Consider the following 16,197-nt stretch of genomic DNA (forward strand, 5'->3'; position numbering starts at 1 on the left):
TTTCCTTACCTGAGAGGGAGCTCTGGAAATGGGGGCTTGGCCCTGTTTTGTCTTTGGAGGATGATGTTAAGCGCAAGAACGTGGGTTCTTCAGGGCTGAGGAGCACTGACTTGGAGGGGGTTATCAGCTCAGCTCTATTGGAACCTAACTTCATCTCTGGAACAGCTTGGCTGGGGGATGGAGATGGACTGGAAAAGGCTGATTTCTCTTTCCCATCCTCTTTGACACCTTTCTTTGTTTCTGGGACTGATCTGGGGCTGAAGGCTGTGCCCATGCTTTCTAGTAAGGCTGGATCCTCAGTAGTGAAGGAGCCAAGAGGCTCTCCAGTATCTGCCTCTGGAGATACTTTATCATCTGGGTCTAAGGTGGGCTCAAAGGAAAGAGTGATCCCAGGTGCCTCAGTAGGATCAGGTCTTTCTGGTTCTGGCTTTGTGGTTGTGGCAGTTTTCAGCTGTGTCTTTGCTGTTGTGGCAGGTGCTAGTGTTGTAGCAGCAGGTCTTGGCTTGGCTGTAGTGGTGGGAGATGGTGTGGTGGGTGTTGGTTTGGCTGTGGCTGTAGCAAGTTTTGGCTGAGCTACAGTTGGGGTGGGTTTTGCTGTGGTGGGTGTTGGCTTGGCCGTAGTTGTGGTTGGTTTTGGCTTGGCTGTAGTGGTGGTTGTGGTGGGGTTTGGTGTGGTGGCTGTTGGTTTGGTGGTTGTGGTGGGGTTTGGTGTGGTGGGTGTTGGTTTGGTGGTTGTGGTGGGTGTTGGTTTGGTGGTACTGGTGGTTGTGGTGGGTTTCAGGGGGGTGGGTGTCATCTTGGTGGCAGTGGTGGTTGTTGGCTTAGTAGCAGTGGTGGTTAGAGCAGGTTTTGGTGTGGTGGGTGTTGGTTTGGCCATAGCTGTGGTGGGTTTTGTCTTAGCTGTGGCTGTGGTGGCTGCTGGTGTTGTGGGTTTTGGGCTGGCTGGGGTTGTTGTTGGGAGTGTGCTGGCAGGTTTTGGCTTGGCTGTGCTGAAGGATGCCTGTGCTGGGGGTTTGGGCTTGGCTGTGGTTGTGGTTGGATGGTTGGTTGTAGGTTCTGATTTGGCTGTGGCGTGGACTGGTGCTGTGGGTTCTGCTTTGGCTGTGGGTTCTGGTTTAGCTGTAGCTGTGGGTTTTGGTTTGGTTGTGGGCTCTGGTTTGGCTGTGGGCCCTGGTTTGGCTGTAGCTGTGGGCTCTGGTTTAACTGTGGGCCCTGGTTTGGTTGTGGGCTCTGGTTTAACTGTGGGCCCTGGTTTGGCTGTGGGCCCTGGTTTGGTTGTGGGCTCTGGTTTGGTTGTGGGCTCTGGTTTGGCTGTGGGCCCTGGTTTAGCTGTGGGCCCTGGTTTGGTTGTGGGCTCTGGTTTGGCTGTGGCTGTGGGCCCTGGTTTGGCTGTGGGCTCTGGTTTAGCTGTGGGCCCTGGTTTGGCTGTGGGCTCTGGTTTGGCTGTGGCTGTGGGCCCTGGTTGGGCTGTGGGCCCTGGTTTGGCTGTGGGCTCTGGTTCTGGGCCCTGGTTGGGCTGTGGGCTCTGGTTTGGCTGTGGGCTCTGGTTTGGCTGTGGCTTCTGGTTTGGCTGTGGGCTCTGGTTTAGCTGTGGACTCTGGTTTAGCTGTGCCTGGGGTGGATGGCCTTGCCTTTGTTGTCACAGAGGCCGGAGTGGTCTCTTCTACAACGAGTTCTGGTGAGAGATGAAAAGTGCTGTGGGTTAGGGCTGGCTCAGCTGACCTCACTGGATCCCTGCACTCAGCAGGAGCAGCAGAAACCAGTGAGGGGCTGGAAAGCAGCCAACCCCTCTCAGGTCACTCTGGGCCATCGCCCACTCTGAGGCTCCCAGCCTGGACACATCTCATGTCCCTCACAACCTCCTGCCATGCAAGGGACAAAAAACTCTGCCTAATGGGGTACAAGGCCCTCCTTGTCTTAAGGCAGTTGTCCTGTCTCGTGGTCCAGCCCTGGAACTGCAGCTCAAGGGCTCCTGGCAGCTCCAGGAGGGTTCAGAGCTCAGACCCAGCCCAGGCTCTCAGTCCCCTCCAGGGCCATGCAGGCTCTGCTCACTCACCACACAGGTTGTTCACACAGACTGTGTCCTTGGGACATGTTGTACACGAGGGTCCTTCCACATAGGGCTTTTTGCCTTTCATGTTACCCCTGGAAGCAGAAAATGCCAAGATAAAGAAGATGTGAGGAAAGGGGAAACACCCATCCCAGAGAGGGGGCTGATTCAGCTGGGATATCCCAGCCGAAGCAAAACTTGGAATTAATGTAGAAAACAGCTCTTGGTCTCCTGCCACAGCCTGTCAGGGCCATTCACTCACCAGCCTGACCCCAAGGCAGCCAAAGGCAGGGCAGAGAACTCCATGGAGCACATCCCTCCCCCCTCAGAACAGAGCAGGGCCTGGGCATTGGGACAGGGAATTCTGTCTCACTTCTGCTCCACACCCCCAGGGAGGTCTGCAGCCACTGTCCACTCTTGGTGCTCTCAGCAGCTCCAAGCAATTGGTGCCAAGGCTGGTGCCAGGGCTGGGAAGGGGTACCAGCTCTCCTCCCACATCCAACCCTTCCTGCTGCTGTAAAAGGGCTTCTCCACCCCACTGCTGCTGCTGGCAGGGTGCTGGGAGCTCTTTGTGCCCTCAGCTCCTTCAGCCTTGAGCAGCTCTTGGGGAAGAAGGTCCCTCCCTGGGAGTCTGCCAGGAGCTGAACCAGCCCTCAGCAGTCACAATCATGGGCCAGCCCTTCCTTACCCTGGGACCAACCCAAGATAACAGAAGCATTATTTGGAGCTTCTATTTCTGACCCAGGACAAACCCTGCTGTGACACAAGGACTGAAGCCAGAGCATTTCCCCACAGAGCCCCACTGAGATGCACCAACCCATGCAGGGCCTGGGACTCACGGGGGATAATAGTTGCAAACAAGCAGGTGCATGTTCTCTGTTTCGATTCCATCGATCTTCTCACAGAAATGTGCCCCACAGCCGACCTGATGTGTGTTGGACCAGACCACCTAAGGCAAAGACCAGGGAGGAGGTGAGGGCTTGGGTGAAGGCAACTTGCTCCAAAACCTCCTCATCCCACAGAATGTGCCCCAAATCCCACATCCCTGTGGTGCTTCAGCATTCAGGATCCACCACCACCTCTGCTCCTAAGCTGTGAAGAAACATTCACGCTTTGTCTATCTGAGAAAATCTGGCACCCAGGTCTGCTGAGCAGCCTCCCCTCCACCCCAGCAGCTGGTACCTGGGTATAGTGGCCACACATCTGCCCGGGGACACACGTGGATGTTGTCAAGTTGTAGAATTTCTCCTCCCCGTTCCAGTCTTCCACGGCGAATTCCAGCTCCAGGGTTGGAGCCATAGCAAAGAGGTTTTCTCCCCGCCGGCCCCTCTCCTTGTTGTGGTCCCAGATGCATTTCTCTGCATAGGATTGAGCAAGGGCCTCCAGCTCCTTGTCCCAGGTCTGAAAGGAGCTCGGTGTCAGCACAGACAGGACACTGGGCTCTCCAGCAGGAGCAAGGCACTTACCAAGGGCCCTGCGCTCTCTGGCCGCAGTTTCCCATTCATGAGGAAAATTCAAACCCCCACCCAACACAGTCCCAGGAGAGGGGAGCTCTGTGGTCAGTCCCAGCACAAACTAAACCCTGGTTTATGGGTCAGACAGAAGGTCAGGGCACCAGCACCACTGTCACAACCTCTCCTGGAGCTCACCTAACACCATCATGGAGCATCCTCAACTCAGTGTGGAGAAACCGGGCGGAAGGAAGGAAGGATTCCAGGAAGGAAGGATTCCAGGAAAGAAGGAATGGTTCCAGGAAGGATTCCAGGAATGAAGGAAGGATTCCAGGAAGGAAGGAAGGAAGGAAACCCACTGTGGGTCACTCCAGAGGGGCCTGGGGCCATCCCTCCTCACCCAGTGTGGGGATAGGAGGCGAATGGGACACATCTCTCCTGGCAGCTGTACAAAGCCTGGAGCACACACTCCTGGGAAACATCTCAGGAGCCCCCTCTGGAGCAGCACCAGCCAAGCCCCTGGCCACAGGGATGTGCAGGAGGAGAACAAGGAGGAGAAGGAGAAGGTGGAGAGCTTTTCTCACAGGCATGCATATGGGGAATCCTACACTGCAGCTGTTTGGACCATCCTTGATGGAGAGAACAGCTTGGCTGCTGGAAGGCAGCCCTGCAAACTGGGGATTGTGAGGGGGGACCTTCCTGGGCAGAGCCAGGGCTGGATCCAAAAGGTGCCAGACAGAAGGGCATGGCACCTCTGGGGTGCTGAGGGGATGAGGAAGCCTGAAGACACTGGGGGAGGAAACACCTGGATGGGACACAGAGTGCTGGTTCACCTCCCCCCATGGCCCCATGCCACGCTGACTGAGATGGCTGGAGACCCAGTTTGGGGAGCACACACCCCTCTCCCTCTGGCAGGAGCTGGGTTCCATAAACAGGGACTCACAGCTGCAGATTTGCCTCATTAGTAAAGTGGCTTTAGGCTACAGATTCCCCCCCCCAACTAAAAATTTCCAAAGCAACTAGCCCCATATCCCAAAAGGAAGCTCAGAGTGACCTCAGCCAGGCACAGTGCCACGGCTGCAGGTGAGCCCAGAGGCAAAGACAGCTCAAGCAAAGGTCCCAGGAGGGAGGTGAGGACGGTGTTCTCATGGAAAACCTCTACTGAGGAGTCATCAGGGCTGCTGTGAGCTAAACATTTGCTGGGCTTCAAAACCAAAAAGCTTTTGGCTCCAGACCGTGAGCAGGTCCTGTGTGTTTAAGCAGGAGCAGAAGCTGCAGAGGGAGCATCTCAGAGCACAGGGGCTGCAAGCAAAGATTCAGCCAGGAGCAGCCCCCACAGGTTTGGAACTGCACTGCCTTAAGGAACTCTCTTAATGAGAAATCATTTCCCTCAGGCTTTCTCTAAGACTTTGGCTCCAAAGCCCTGATACTCTGAGTTTGCTGTGCCTGGTGGGGTCGATGGGTCATGGTGCTGAGAGTTCTGGCTGTGTCCCCTTTGAGTCTGCAGTCCCTGTCAGGCCTTTTCTCCCTGAATTTAACTTTTGGCTTCGTCTAATTGTTAAGCACCCATTTACCAGCCCATAAAGGCTTTACTCATTCTGGGCAGCTTCTGGACCAGGCAGGAAAGTGTCCTCCAAGCACACTGGGACCCAAGGAGGAAAGGACTCCAACTCTCCATGATAAACAATTATCCTTCTCTGTCTGATTTGCAAACAGGGAGGAAAAATCACGTGTGATGCAAGATAAAACTTGATAGCCAACTTTTAATCAAATCAAGAGTCTGAACAGGACAAAAAGCAGCACCAGCACCAAGCTTGTTTTTCGGTCCTACTGATGTGGGTCCGGACTTGATTTCCCCAAGCAAAACAGGGGATCCTGCATCTCCAAGATGCCAAGTCATGGAGAGGATTAGGAGTGTGATGAGCCCAAATAACTGAAAGAACTTGACTTACAAGCTGACATTCCCTCCAATAAACAAAAGTACCTTTGCCTGCAAAGACAAACACAGAGCACTGTGTGATGTCCCACACAGCAGGATTCCCCCACCAGCTCTTGCCAACAGCCAGGGCAAAGTCTCCAGGTCGTGGCTCCTGCTCATGGCAGGGCCTCACCTGCCCTTCCTGCCAGCACAGGGGGCTCCAGCAGGCACTGTGTGACTGAGAGCTGCAGCACTCTCATCAAGAGCATCTGGGGACTCACATCACACTTAGCAGCTTCCAGAAAATTATCAAAGACAGCTCCAAAAGTAAAGGGAACTCTTCTCTCTACAGGCAGTTTAGGGAACCTCTCCATTGACACCTACTTGTAACCCTACATGAGAGCTGCTCTGCCTCCCCTAAGGAACACCCTGATCCCTCCTTGCATTGAGATCCAGCCTTGGACCACACAAACACCCCAATTTTCCTCTGTAACAAAAGCCACTTACCATCTTCATCATAGCCATGGCAGGAGGAGAGACCTGGGAGCGATATTTATTATGCTCATCCACGATGATCTTCTTTTCCTCATCACTCAGGGACCAGCTCAGCTCCAGCACTGAGAGCACCAGGAGAACGGGAGGAAGACCTGAGCTCAGCATCGTGCAGGCAGCTTCTGCTCTCAGCAGCCCACGGCTCTGGCAGTCAGATTTAAAGCACCTCCCAAAAGCCAGGAACACCCAACGGCTTGAAGATTGGGGAGGAAATGTATTTATTAGAGTTTTGGAGCCATGAAGAACACACCCATCTCACATATCAGCCTTGATGGAGAGGCAGCAGTGCCAACGAACACGCAGGGTCCCCTCCCCGGACAGACCCCGTGCCTGGATCCTAATCCCTGGATTGGCATTCTTCATCCAAACTCCGCTGCTCCAAACCTCAGCCATCCCCTGAGCCCTCAGTTACGGGTCCTCTCCTCTACCTCCTGTTCCATTTCTCCCAATTAGCAATAATCCCACAGCAATGGACAAAGCCCTGTTTTCACACGGGTATTCCCCCGTCCCTGGAATGCAGCTGCGCTCGAAACAAAGGCAGCAGATGCGATTGCTGTTTGCAGTTTGCAGCACAGCAGCTCCCCAGCCAGAGTCAGTCAGAGCCACCTCAGCCAGCCCCGTGTCTGTGCTGGGGACAGCCTGAGGGATTCCCGGGGACAAGCACAGGGTGGGTGCCTCTTCCCTGAACCATCAGGAAAGGGGGGAGCAGGAGAGGAAGAACGGCGTGCAGAGCTGAAATTGCCCCAAACAGGGGAGTTGGGAGTGTGTGGCTGCCCCAGGGCTGGGATGTGCAGAGCAGGGGCTGTGCGGGACAGGCTGTGCTCGCTGCCCGCACACACCTGCGGGGTTCAGCACCCGCAGCCCCGGGGCTGCTCCAGCCTCCTTCCCTTCCCTTCCCTTCCCCAGCTGCGATTGTGCAAGCGGCCGGCCCGGCTCCAGGAGCCGCCTGGGATCGCACACAGCCCGGTCTGCTCGGGGATCAGCGGGTGGGCAGCTCGGCACAGCCCGGCCAACTCCATCACACGCTGCCTCCCCCTCCCCTCTCCAGGCGATGCTTTGTCGGTTTTGCTCTGGTTTGGACCACACGGATCACTCTGTCACCACAGCAGCTCTCCTGCTGCCCCCCAGATCTCTTAGCTCTGTGTATTACACTGTCCTTCACTAGCTCTGGGGTCAGCCATTCCTCAAGTGTCCAACAATTCCTGCAAGTGGGGTCTGAGGCCAACATCTCACCGGGGCCTCAACTCAGATGGTCAAACCAGAGCACTGTGTGATGTCCCACACAGTGGGACTGTCCCCTTTGAGTCTGCAGTCCCTGTCAGGCCTTTTCTCCCTGAATTTAACTTCTGGCTTCTTCTAATTGTTAAGCACCCATTTACCAGCCCATAAAGGCTTTACTCATTCTGGGCAACTTCTGGAGCAGGCAGGGAGGTGTCCTCCAAGCACGCTGGGACCCAAAGAGGAAAGGACTCCAACTCTCCATGATAAACAATTATCAACCAGAGATTCCCATGTATTGCTAAGGCAAATCTGACTCTGGATGGAGACACCTCAACACCTTTGCTGTTGTATCTCTGGAGACCTGGAGAAACATCCAGAAAACTTCTGCTGGCCAGCTCTCTGTGGCCTGGCTTGCAAGGAACAAGGCAGTGCTGAGAATCATAGAGCCATGGAATGGTTTGGGTTGGGAAGAACCTGAGAGCTCATATCGTTCCAACCCCCTGCCATGAGCAGGGACACTTCCCCTAGAGCAGTGCAGGTGCTGGTCTCTCCAAACGTGAAGTGGAGCTGCAGGGCCAAGCTCCCCACAGCCCCTGGCACTGCAGCACCCTGGCTGAGCCCTGCAGGAGATAGCATGGCAGCAAGGATGGAGGAAAATGGGATTCACAGACCTTGTGGGGAAGTGCAAACAGCCCTGGAGGAGTCATCACCAGGGCATGTGGCTCATGGGGAAATGTGAGTAAGAGCTGATGCCTTTGGCAAGCGCAGGGCGGCTGCCAAAGAGGTGCAGGGCCATTTCCCAACTCCCAACCTGCTCAGATGACTCCTGGAGCCAATGTCTGAAGCATCAAGATCAGCAGTGTGAGGTCCAAGCCCCACCCTGGGGCTGAGACACTGGTGTCCAGCCGCATTAGGTAAGCGTGTGTGGAATGCAGCTTTCCTTCTGCTCAAGGAGCAGCCCGACCCCACAGCCCGGGGAGCAGCAGCTCTGCCCGGGGACAGGAGCCACACACCAACACCTGACAGGCTCTGCTGCAGCCTGCTGGCTCCAGAGAGCCCAAGTGCAGCACACAGGTGACCAAGCCTGGGCTGCTGGTGACTCGGGCTTGGGGCTCAGGCGGGGCTGGCCGGTGTCTGACCAGGCTCTGCACTGCTGGGGCAGGAACAGCAGCTCTCTATTCTCCCTACTCACCCAGATTTATGAGCACTGGAGGAGTTTATCATCCTCCACACTATTCATTTATCCATTCTATTATTTAAAAATGCTGGGACACAAGTGTTGACTGAGAATCCCTCTGAGCTGGGCAGGGTGAGAGTGGGGTAGTGTCCAAACCAGTACAGTGAGTGCCAAGGAGAGCTGAGATGAGGGAGGCTACAGTGAGACACCCCATCTGTGACTCATCCAATTGTGTCTGTCACCACAATGCCTCAAGGGCTGCAGGAACAGCCACGTTCCTCCCAGTTTCACCTCAGCAGGTCACCAGGCCCTCTAGGGAAGCCCCAGCCTACTGCAGCCTTTCCAAGGATCGGTGAAACTGGAGCTGTAGATGAGGAAAACCACCAGGGCTCACTTGCAGCTCTTTGGCCAAGGTATCAAAGCCTCCCCTCCCTGCCACTGTGGCCTCATCTCTGGGTATCCCACCCTGACGATGCAGAAGGTGTGAGCACCACTCCCTTCTGGCAGCTGAAGACAAAAGCTATTCTGGAAGCTGTGCTGCAGACTGGGGCTTGGCAGATTTGACCAAAATCTGTTCCTTACCACCAGGAGAATTGCCCTCCTGTTTTAGTTATGCAGATGGTTGCAATGGCATGGAATAGGCAACACCTTTTAAAAAAACCAGCCAAGAATGCAAGATCAGGAAAGGTGAGTAGACCTAGACCCTCACAGGGCATTGTGGAATGAGAGCACTTCCAGCCCAAACACTGAAGGAATACTTGGCAGCTGGATGGACCCCAAAGGCAAATACCCAGCAGGGTATGTGTGCTCACCCCAACCTCTCTGACCCATTGCATTCATGGCACATTCAGGACTGAAGCAAAGGAAGCTCCTCTCTCTGCACCAGCAGCAAACACCTCCCTGTCCCTGCTGCAAACAGCCCAGGGATGGAGGGAAGCAAGCAGGTGAGTTCATGAGGGAGCCAGGCCTCATAAACACCACAAATGCCAGAATTTAACCCAAGGCAGCCCAGCTGAAGGTTAATGCCTTCTCCTCCTCCCACCACACAGGGCTAGGGGCCTGTAAGAACCTGGCACAAACTTTGCCAGGGTCACCCCAGTGCCAGAGTCCCCTTTATGCCAAGCCCAGAAATGGAGAGGGAATGCTGCAAAAGTCTCCCTTGAATGTTTTATGTCCTCCTCTGTGTGCCATACCAAACCCTGCCCTTGCCAAAAGGCCCAAATTCAGGATGGAACCAAAGCCCCAGATGGCTGTGGGCAGGCTCAGCCCCGCTGTCCCGGGAGCAGGGCAAGAGGAAAGCGGATTTCCTTCTGGGCTGGACTTTTCTGCTGCAAGGAACTCTATAAATAGTCCTTGTACAACAGCCTGTCTGCACAACTCCCAACCTTCAGCAAAACAAAACCCAAGGGTTTTCACAAGGTTCATAGCCCCAGACCAGCAATGAAACACCCCAATCCTGGAATCCTGCTGGCTGTTCAGCAGCAGCACCCTTGTGCCTCCCTGGCTCTCTGCAGGGTGGGGGATCCAGCACTGCACAACATCAGGGTTTGCCCTGATGAGTGTCCTGATCTTGCTGGGAGGAGAAATGCTTTTCTGCTCCTTGTGGTGTTTCCAGGGAGCTTTTAGGGAATGCTACACTGTCCTTCATGCAGATGCAAAACCAGACGAGGTCCTGAGATGCTCCTGCAGCTCTGAGCCCTCTGCCCTCACACGGGTGAGGAACAGCCCTGGGGCAGCATTTTTATCATCTGTCCATAAGGCAGGGATGGATTTCTCCCCCAAAGGCAGCCCAGCAGCAGGAGCTCAGCCTGCTCCCAGAGTGTGCAGCAGCTTTAAAAAGAACGAGGCTCTTTTTCCTCTCCTTCTTAATTACACCTGAGGCTGGTGATTAAATAAAGCTCAGAGCTGTGGGCAGGGTGTGCAGGGCGAGCTGAGCTGCCCAGTTCTCAGCAGTGCCTCTCCCAGTGCCATCTGCTGGTCACTGCCTGGCTGGGCTGGGCTGGGCAGTGACCTCAGAGCACCCCGAGGACAGCTGAGCTCCTGCAGGGCAGCAGAGCCACCAGTGACCTGTAACAGCATCCCTTGAATCTCTGGAGCTCAGATTGTACCAACACACCTGGGGACTTGTTCTCCTGCACCACACACACACAGGTTACACATAAAGCAGGATCTGTATTTAAATTAAAATACAATGAAATTATGCAATGGATGAAGCCATGCAGGGAAAAGCTACATGAAGGAGCTGATGGCCTCTCTCAGCTCTGAAGGTTTCTCTTCTGTGTGTGCACACAGGTGCAGGCACAGGCGTAAAATAAATCTGTGGCATTGGAGTAACTGAGGAATGGGACATGTGCAGGGAGCAAGAGAGAGGGAGGAGGAGAAAGGGAGGAGGCAAACACTGCAGAGTGTGAGGAGGAGAGGGGGGAACAGCTGGGTACTACTGGCCAGAGCTACACCAGAACCAGGAGGAAACAGAAATCCTCAGAACAGCCACTCTGTTTGGACAAGAAGGGAAAGAGGTAAAACTTGCCCAGAACTGAAAGAAACACACTGGGAAGGAAAAAACCATTTCTGCTGGAAATTCATCCTGACAAACACCTGAGCCAGCCACCATGCCTCATATACAAACACCAAAGCCACCATGTCTGACTGTCCCCAGGTCACCCTGCTGTCCCCAGGTCACCCTGCTGTCCCAGGGCCTGGGGCCATATGGGATTGTGGGTGGGGGGAGCTCAGCACTTCCAGCCTGGGAATGGAACAGAAGCCAGGGGAAAGGAGAAGCATCCAAGGTCACCAGCACGATGGCAAAGAGCCTGCTGCTGCCCTCAGGTCTCCTCAGGAAGGGCACAGAGCTCCCCCAGCACTGCCCTGGGCTCTCCGGGGCTGCAGCAGGGAAGGCAGCGTGGGGAGGGAGCCTGGGAACTGCCCAAGAGTCTCCTGAGCCTGCCAGGGCTGTGAACAGCCAGCACTGACAAAAGCCTTGCTGAGGGTGCAGGGACAGCTGAGGAAGACTCTTCAGAGCAGAAGGCCCAGCAGGATGGCACAGGGGAGGAGGAAGAGCGAAAGCCCCAGGCAGGCACTGGGGGCTCCACCTTTGGCGCTTTTCTTCAGTTTTTCTGTGTCCAGGGGAGAAGAGAATATGAAGTTAGAGAAGATCCTCTTTAGGGAAGGAGCTAAAAGACTCTCCAGTGCATGCCTCTACCGCTGGAGATGGGTCTAACATGGGCTCAAAGGAAAGAGGGATCCTGGTTGCCTCAGCAGGATCTCGTCCTTTGCTCTGGCTGTGTGGGTGTTGCAGTTTTTGGTTGTGTCTTTGCCATTGTGGCACATGTGATGTTGTAGAAGCAGATACTGGCTTAGCCAGAGCTTTTGTGGGTTTTGGCTTAGCTGGGGTTGTCATTGGGAGTGTTATGGCAGGTTGTGGTTTGGTTCTTGTGATGGGTGAGAGTGCTGGGGCTTTGGGCTTGGCTGTGTTTGATAGTGTGGCTGTGGGTGCTGGCTTGACTTGGTTGTGGCTGGAAGTCAGTTTTTGGATGGTGGCTTGGCTGTGGTTATGGTGGCCTCTGATGCTGTGGGTTCTGATTTGACATTGGTGTGTATTGGTACTGTAGGTTCTGGTTGGCTGTGGCTGGGAATTCTGGCAGTGCTGTTGGGGTGGATGAAAGAACTCTGGATTCCCAGCCTGGACACATCTCATGTCCCTCACAACCTCCTGCCATGCAAGGGACAAAAAACTCTGCCTAATGGGGTACAAGGCCCTCCTTGTCTTAAGGCAGTTGTCCTGTCTCATGGTCCAGCCCTGGAACTGCAGCTCAAGGGCTCCTGGCAGCTCCAGGAGGGTTCAGAGCTCAGACCCAGCCCAGGCTCAGTCCCCTCCAGGGCTCTGCTCACTCACCACACAGGTTGTTCACACAGACTGTGTCCTTGGGACATGTTGTACACGAGGGTCCTGCCCAGTAGGGCATATTGTCCTTTATATTACTCCTGGAAGCAGAAAATGGCAAGATAAAGAAGATGTGAGGAAAGGGGAAACACCCATCCCAGAGAGGGGGCTGATTCAGCTGGGATATCCCAGCCAAGGCAAAACTTGGAATTAATGTAGAAAACAGCTCTTGGTCTCCTGCCACAGCCTGTCAGGGCCATTCACTCACCAGCCTGACCCCAAGGCAGCCAAAGGCAGGGCAGAGAACTCCATGGAGCACATCCCTCCCCCCTCAGAACAGAGCAGGGCCTGGGCATTGGGGTCTGGAACTTACCTGGGAAAATAGATGCAAACAAGCAGCTGTACATTCTCTGCTTCGATTCCATCCACCTTCTCACAGTAAGTGCTCCCACAGCCAACGTGGTTTGTTCCTGCCCAGACCAACTAAGGCAAAGACCAGGGTTGAAGGTGAGGGGATTGGGGGAAGGCAGTCTCTCCCCTGGCCTTAAAGGCTGCTCCAATATCTTTCTTATCTCCCAGCACGTGCCCCAGACCCCACATCCCCATGTTGCTCTGGCATTCAGGATCTCCTCTCTTTCCCCTGCCTGAACCACCTTCCCAAGGTCATATATTACAGTGCCACAGCTTTCCTACCATATAGTCTACCCAGGCAGAGCATCACCACCTCTGCTTTGGTCTTGGAACCATCCATCCATCCATCCATCCATCCATCCATCCATCCATCCATCCATCCACATACTTACTACCACCATCTCTCCTCCTCCTTGCTCCACCCAAGCTGTGAAGGAACACTCAGATCTTATCCTTCTACCCAAGACAAGCTGGCACTGAGCTCTGCCCAGCAGCCAAATAAAAGGGCTGTAAAGTTTGTCTCAAAAAATGTCTTCTCCAAAACACTGCTCATGGCTGACACCACACCCAGGTCCCACCTCTGTCCCTGTGAATCCCACCTACTTCCCTGGTGTTTTGCAAAGATTTTGGGAGGAGCTGGGGCACTGGTACAGCTCCTGTCCCAACAGCCCCTCCACCCCAGCAGCTGGTACCTGGGTGTAGTCATCACATGTCTTCCCAGGGTCACACTCAGATGTTGAAAAGTTGTAGAATTCCCTCTCCCTGTTCCATTCTTCAATGGCCAATTTTACATCCAGGGTTGAAGTGGCAGCAAAGAGGTTCTTCCCACCCCCATTCCGGTTCCAGCTGCAGTCCCTTGCCTGGTTTTGAGCAGTAACCTCCAGGTCTGTGTCCCAGGTCTGAAAGGAGCTCGGTGTCAGCACAGACAGGACACTGGGCTCTCCAGCAGGAGCAAGGCACTTACCAAGGGCCCTGCGCTCTCTGGCCGCAGTTTCCCATTCATGAGGAAAATTCAAACCCCCACCCAACACGGTCCTCAGGAGAGGGGAGCTCTGTGGTCAGTCCCAGCACAAACTAAACCCTGGTTTATGGGTCAGACAGAAGGTCAGGGCACCAGCACCACTGTCACAACCTCTCCTGGAGCTCACCTAACACCATCATGGAGCATCCTCAACTCAGTGTGGAGAAACCACCACAGTGCTGAGGGTTCTGGCTCTGTCCCCTTTGAGTCTCACTGGTCAGGCCTCCTCTCCCTGAATTTAACTTTTGGCTTTGTTGGGTCGTTAAGCTCCCATTTACCAGCTCACAAAGGCTTTACTCAGCCTGGGCAACTTTGGTGAGGTGACCTCCAAGAACACTGTGACCCAAGGAGGAAAGGGCTCCAACTTTCCAGGATAAACAGCTGTCCTTCTCCTCCCTATGGGTTGTAAACAGTGAGGAAAAATCACATGTGGTGCAAGATAAAACTTGATAGCCAACTTTTAATCAAATCAAGAGTCTGAACAAGACAAAAAGCAGCACCAGCTCTACAGCTTAGTTTTGCTCCCACTGCAGCCCATGTGATGTTTGACCTGACTCAATTTCCTCAAGCAAAACAAGAAATCCCTCACATCCAAGGCAGCACAAGGCACAGGGAGGAGTAAGAGCTTGATGGGCCCAGATAGCTGAAAGAACTTGACTGACATGTTTGAAGTTGATGCAAACACAGAGCACTGTGTGATGTCCCACACAGCAGGATTCCCCCACCAGCTCTTGCCAACAGCCAGGGCAAAGTCTCCAGGTTGTGGCACCTGCTCATGGCAGGGCCTCACCTGCCCTTCCTGCCAGCACAGGGGGCTCCAGCAGGCACTGTGTGACTGAGAGCTGCAGCACTCTCATCAAGAGCATCTGGGGACTCACATCACACTTAGCAGCTTCCAGAAATTATCAAAGACAACTCCAAAAGTAAAGGGAACTCTTCTCTCTACAGGCAGTTTAGGGAACCTCTCCATTGACACCTACTTGTAACCCTACATGAGAGCTGCTCTGCCTCCCCTAAGGAACACCCTGATCCCTCCTTGCATTAAGATCCAGCCTTGGACCACACAAACACCCCAATTTTCCTCTGTAACAAAAGCCACTTACCATCTTCATCATAGCCATGGCAGGAGGAGAGACCTGGGAGCGATATTTATTATGCTCATCCACGATGATCTTCTTTTCCTCATCACTCAGGGACCAGCTCAGCTCCAGCACTGAGAGCACCAGGAGAACGGGAGGAAGACCTGAGCTCAGCATCGTGCAGGCAGCTTCTGCTCTCAGCAGCCCACGGCTCTGGCAGTCAGATTTAAAGCACCTCCCAAAAGCCAGGAACACCCAACGGCTTGAAGATTGGGGAGGAAATGTATTTATTAGAGTTTTGGAGCCACATGGGACCCACCCGTGTCACATATCAGCCTTGATGGAGAGGCTGCACGGGGCTGGTGCCAACAAACATGCATGGTCACTCCCCATGCCTGGATCCTAATCCCTGGACTGGCATTCTTCATCCAAACCCCAGCCATCCCCTGAGGATTCAGTTATGGGTCCCCTCTTCTACTTCCTGTCCCTTTTCTCAAAATCACAGAATCCCAGAATAGCTTGGAAGGGCCCTTTGGAAATCACCCAGTCCAACCCCTCTGCAAGATCACCTGGAACAGGTGACACAGAACACATCCTGCTGGGTTTGGGATGTCTCCAGAGTGAGGGACTCCATAAATCCCTGGGCACCTGCTCCAGTGCTCTGCCACCCTCCATGGAATGAAGTTTTTTCCTGTCTTGAGTTGGAACTTCTTGTGTTTTCAGTTTAGGGCCATTCCTCCTTGTCTGGTTGCTGGCCACCACTAAAAAGAGTCTGACACCATCCTCTGACATCTCCTGGATATATTTAAATAGATGGATGGGATCCCCTCTCAGTCTTGTCTTCTCCAGACTAACCAGCCCAGCTCCAGCAGTCTCTCCTCATCAGAGGGATGCTCCAGACCTGTAATCATCTTTATGGCTCTACTGGACTCTCTTCAGTAACTCCTGTCTTTCTTGAACTTGGAGACCAGAACTGAACACAGATATGGCTCCCAGGGCAGAGCAGAGGGCAAGGATCACCTCCCTGACCTGCTGACCACACTTTTCCCAATGCCCCCAGGATCCTGCTGTCCCTAGGGCACACTGCTGGCTCCATGTGCAACTCATGGACCCCCTGCTCCCTCTCTGCAGAGCTGCTCTCCTGTAGGTCACCCCCAGGCTGTGCTGGTACCTGGGGCCATCCCTCCCCAGGTGCAGGACCTGCACTTGCCCTGCTGAACCTCATCAGGTTTCTCTCCATCCAGCCCTGCAGCCTGTCCAGGTCCCTCTGAATGCAACCCAGCCCTCAGGGGGATCAGCCACTCCCCCAGTTCTGTATCATCACCAAACCTGCTCAGAGTCCATTCTATCCCTCCATCCAGGCTGTTGATAAACAAGCTGGATAAGACTGGACCCAGTAGTGATCACTGACTTTCTATTTAAAATTACACTTCC

General features: G+C 54.3%; 1 protein-coding gene across 5 annotated transcripts in view; it reads right to left on the reverse strand.

The window, feature by feature from the left end:
* The window catches only part of PI16 (peptidase inhibitor 16), a 21,846-nt gene extending 5,657 nt beyond the window's left edge, over positions 1–16,189 (reverse strand). For 2 of the 5 annotated variants that reach the window (XM_056511700.1, XM_056511699.1), the window contains exon 1: positions 10–1,400. In XM_056511700.1, coding sequence (XP_056367675.1) covers positions 10–877 — 868 coding nt within the window. In that variant the 5' untranslated portion in view covers positions 878–1,400. The other 3 variants (XR_008842398.1, XM_056511701.1, XR_008842399.1) reach the window with 3 other exon arrangements.
* Between the last annotated feature and the right edge of the window lie 8 nt (positions 16,190–16,197).

The sequence above is a fragment of the Oenanthe melanoleuca genome, chromosome 26, assembly GCF_029582105.1.
Source record: "Oenanthe melanoleuca isolate GR-GAL-2019-014 chromosome 26, OMel1.0, whole genome shotgun sequence".
NCBI lineage: Eukaryota > Metazoa > Chordata > Aves > Passeriformes > Muscicapidae > Oenanthe > Oenanthe melanoleuca.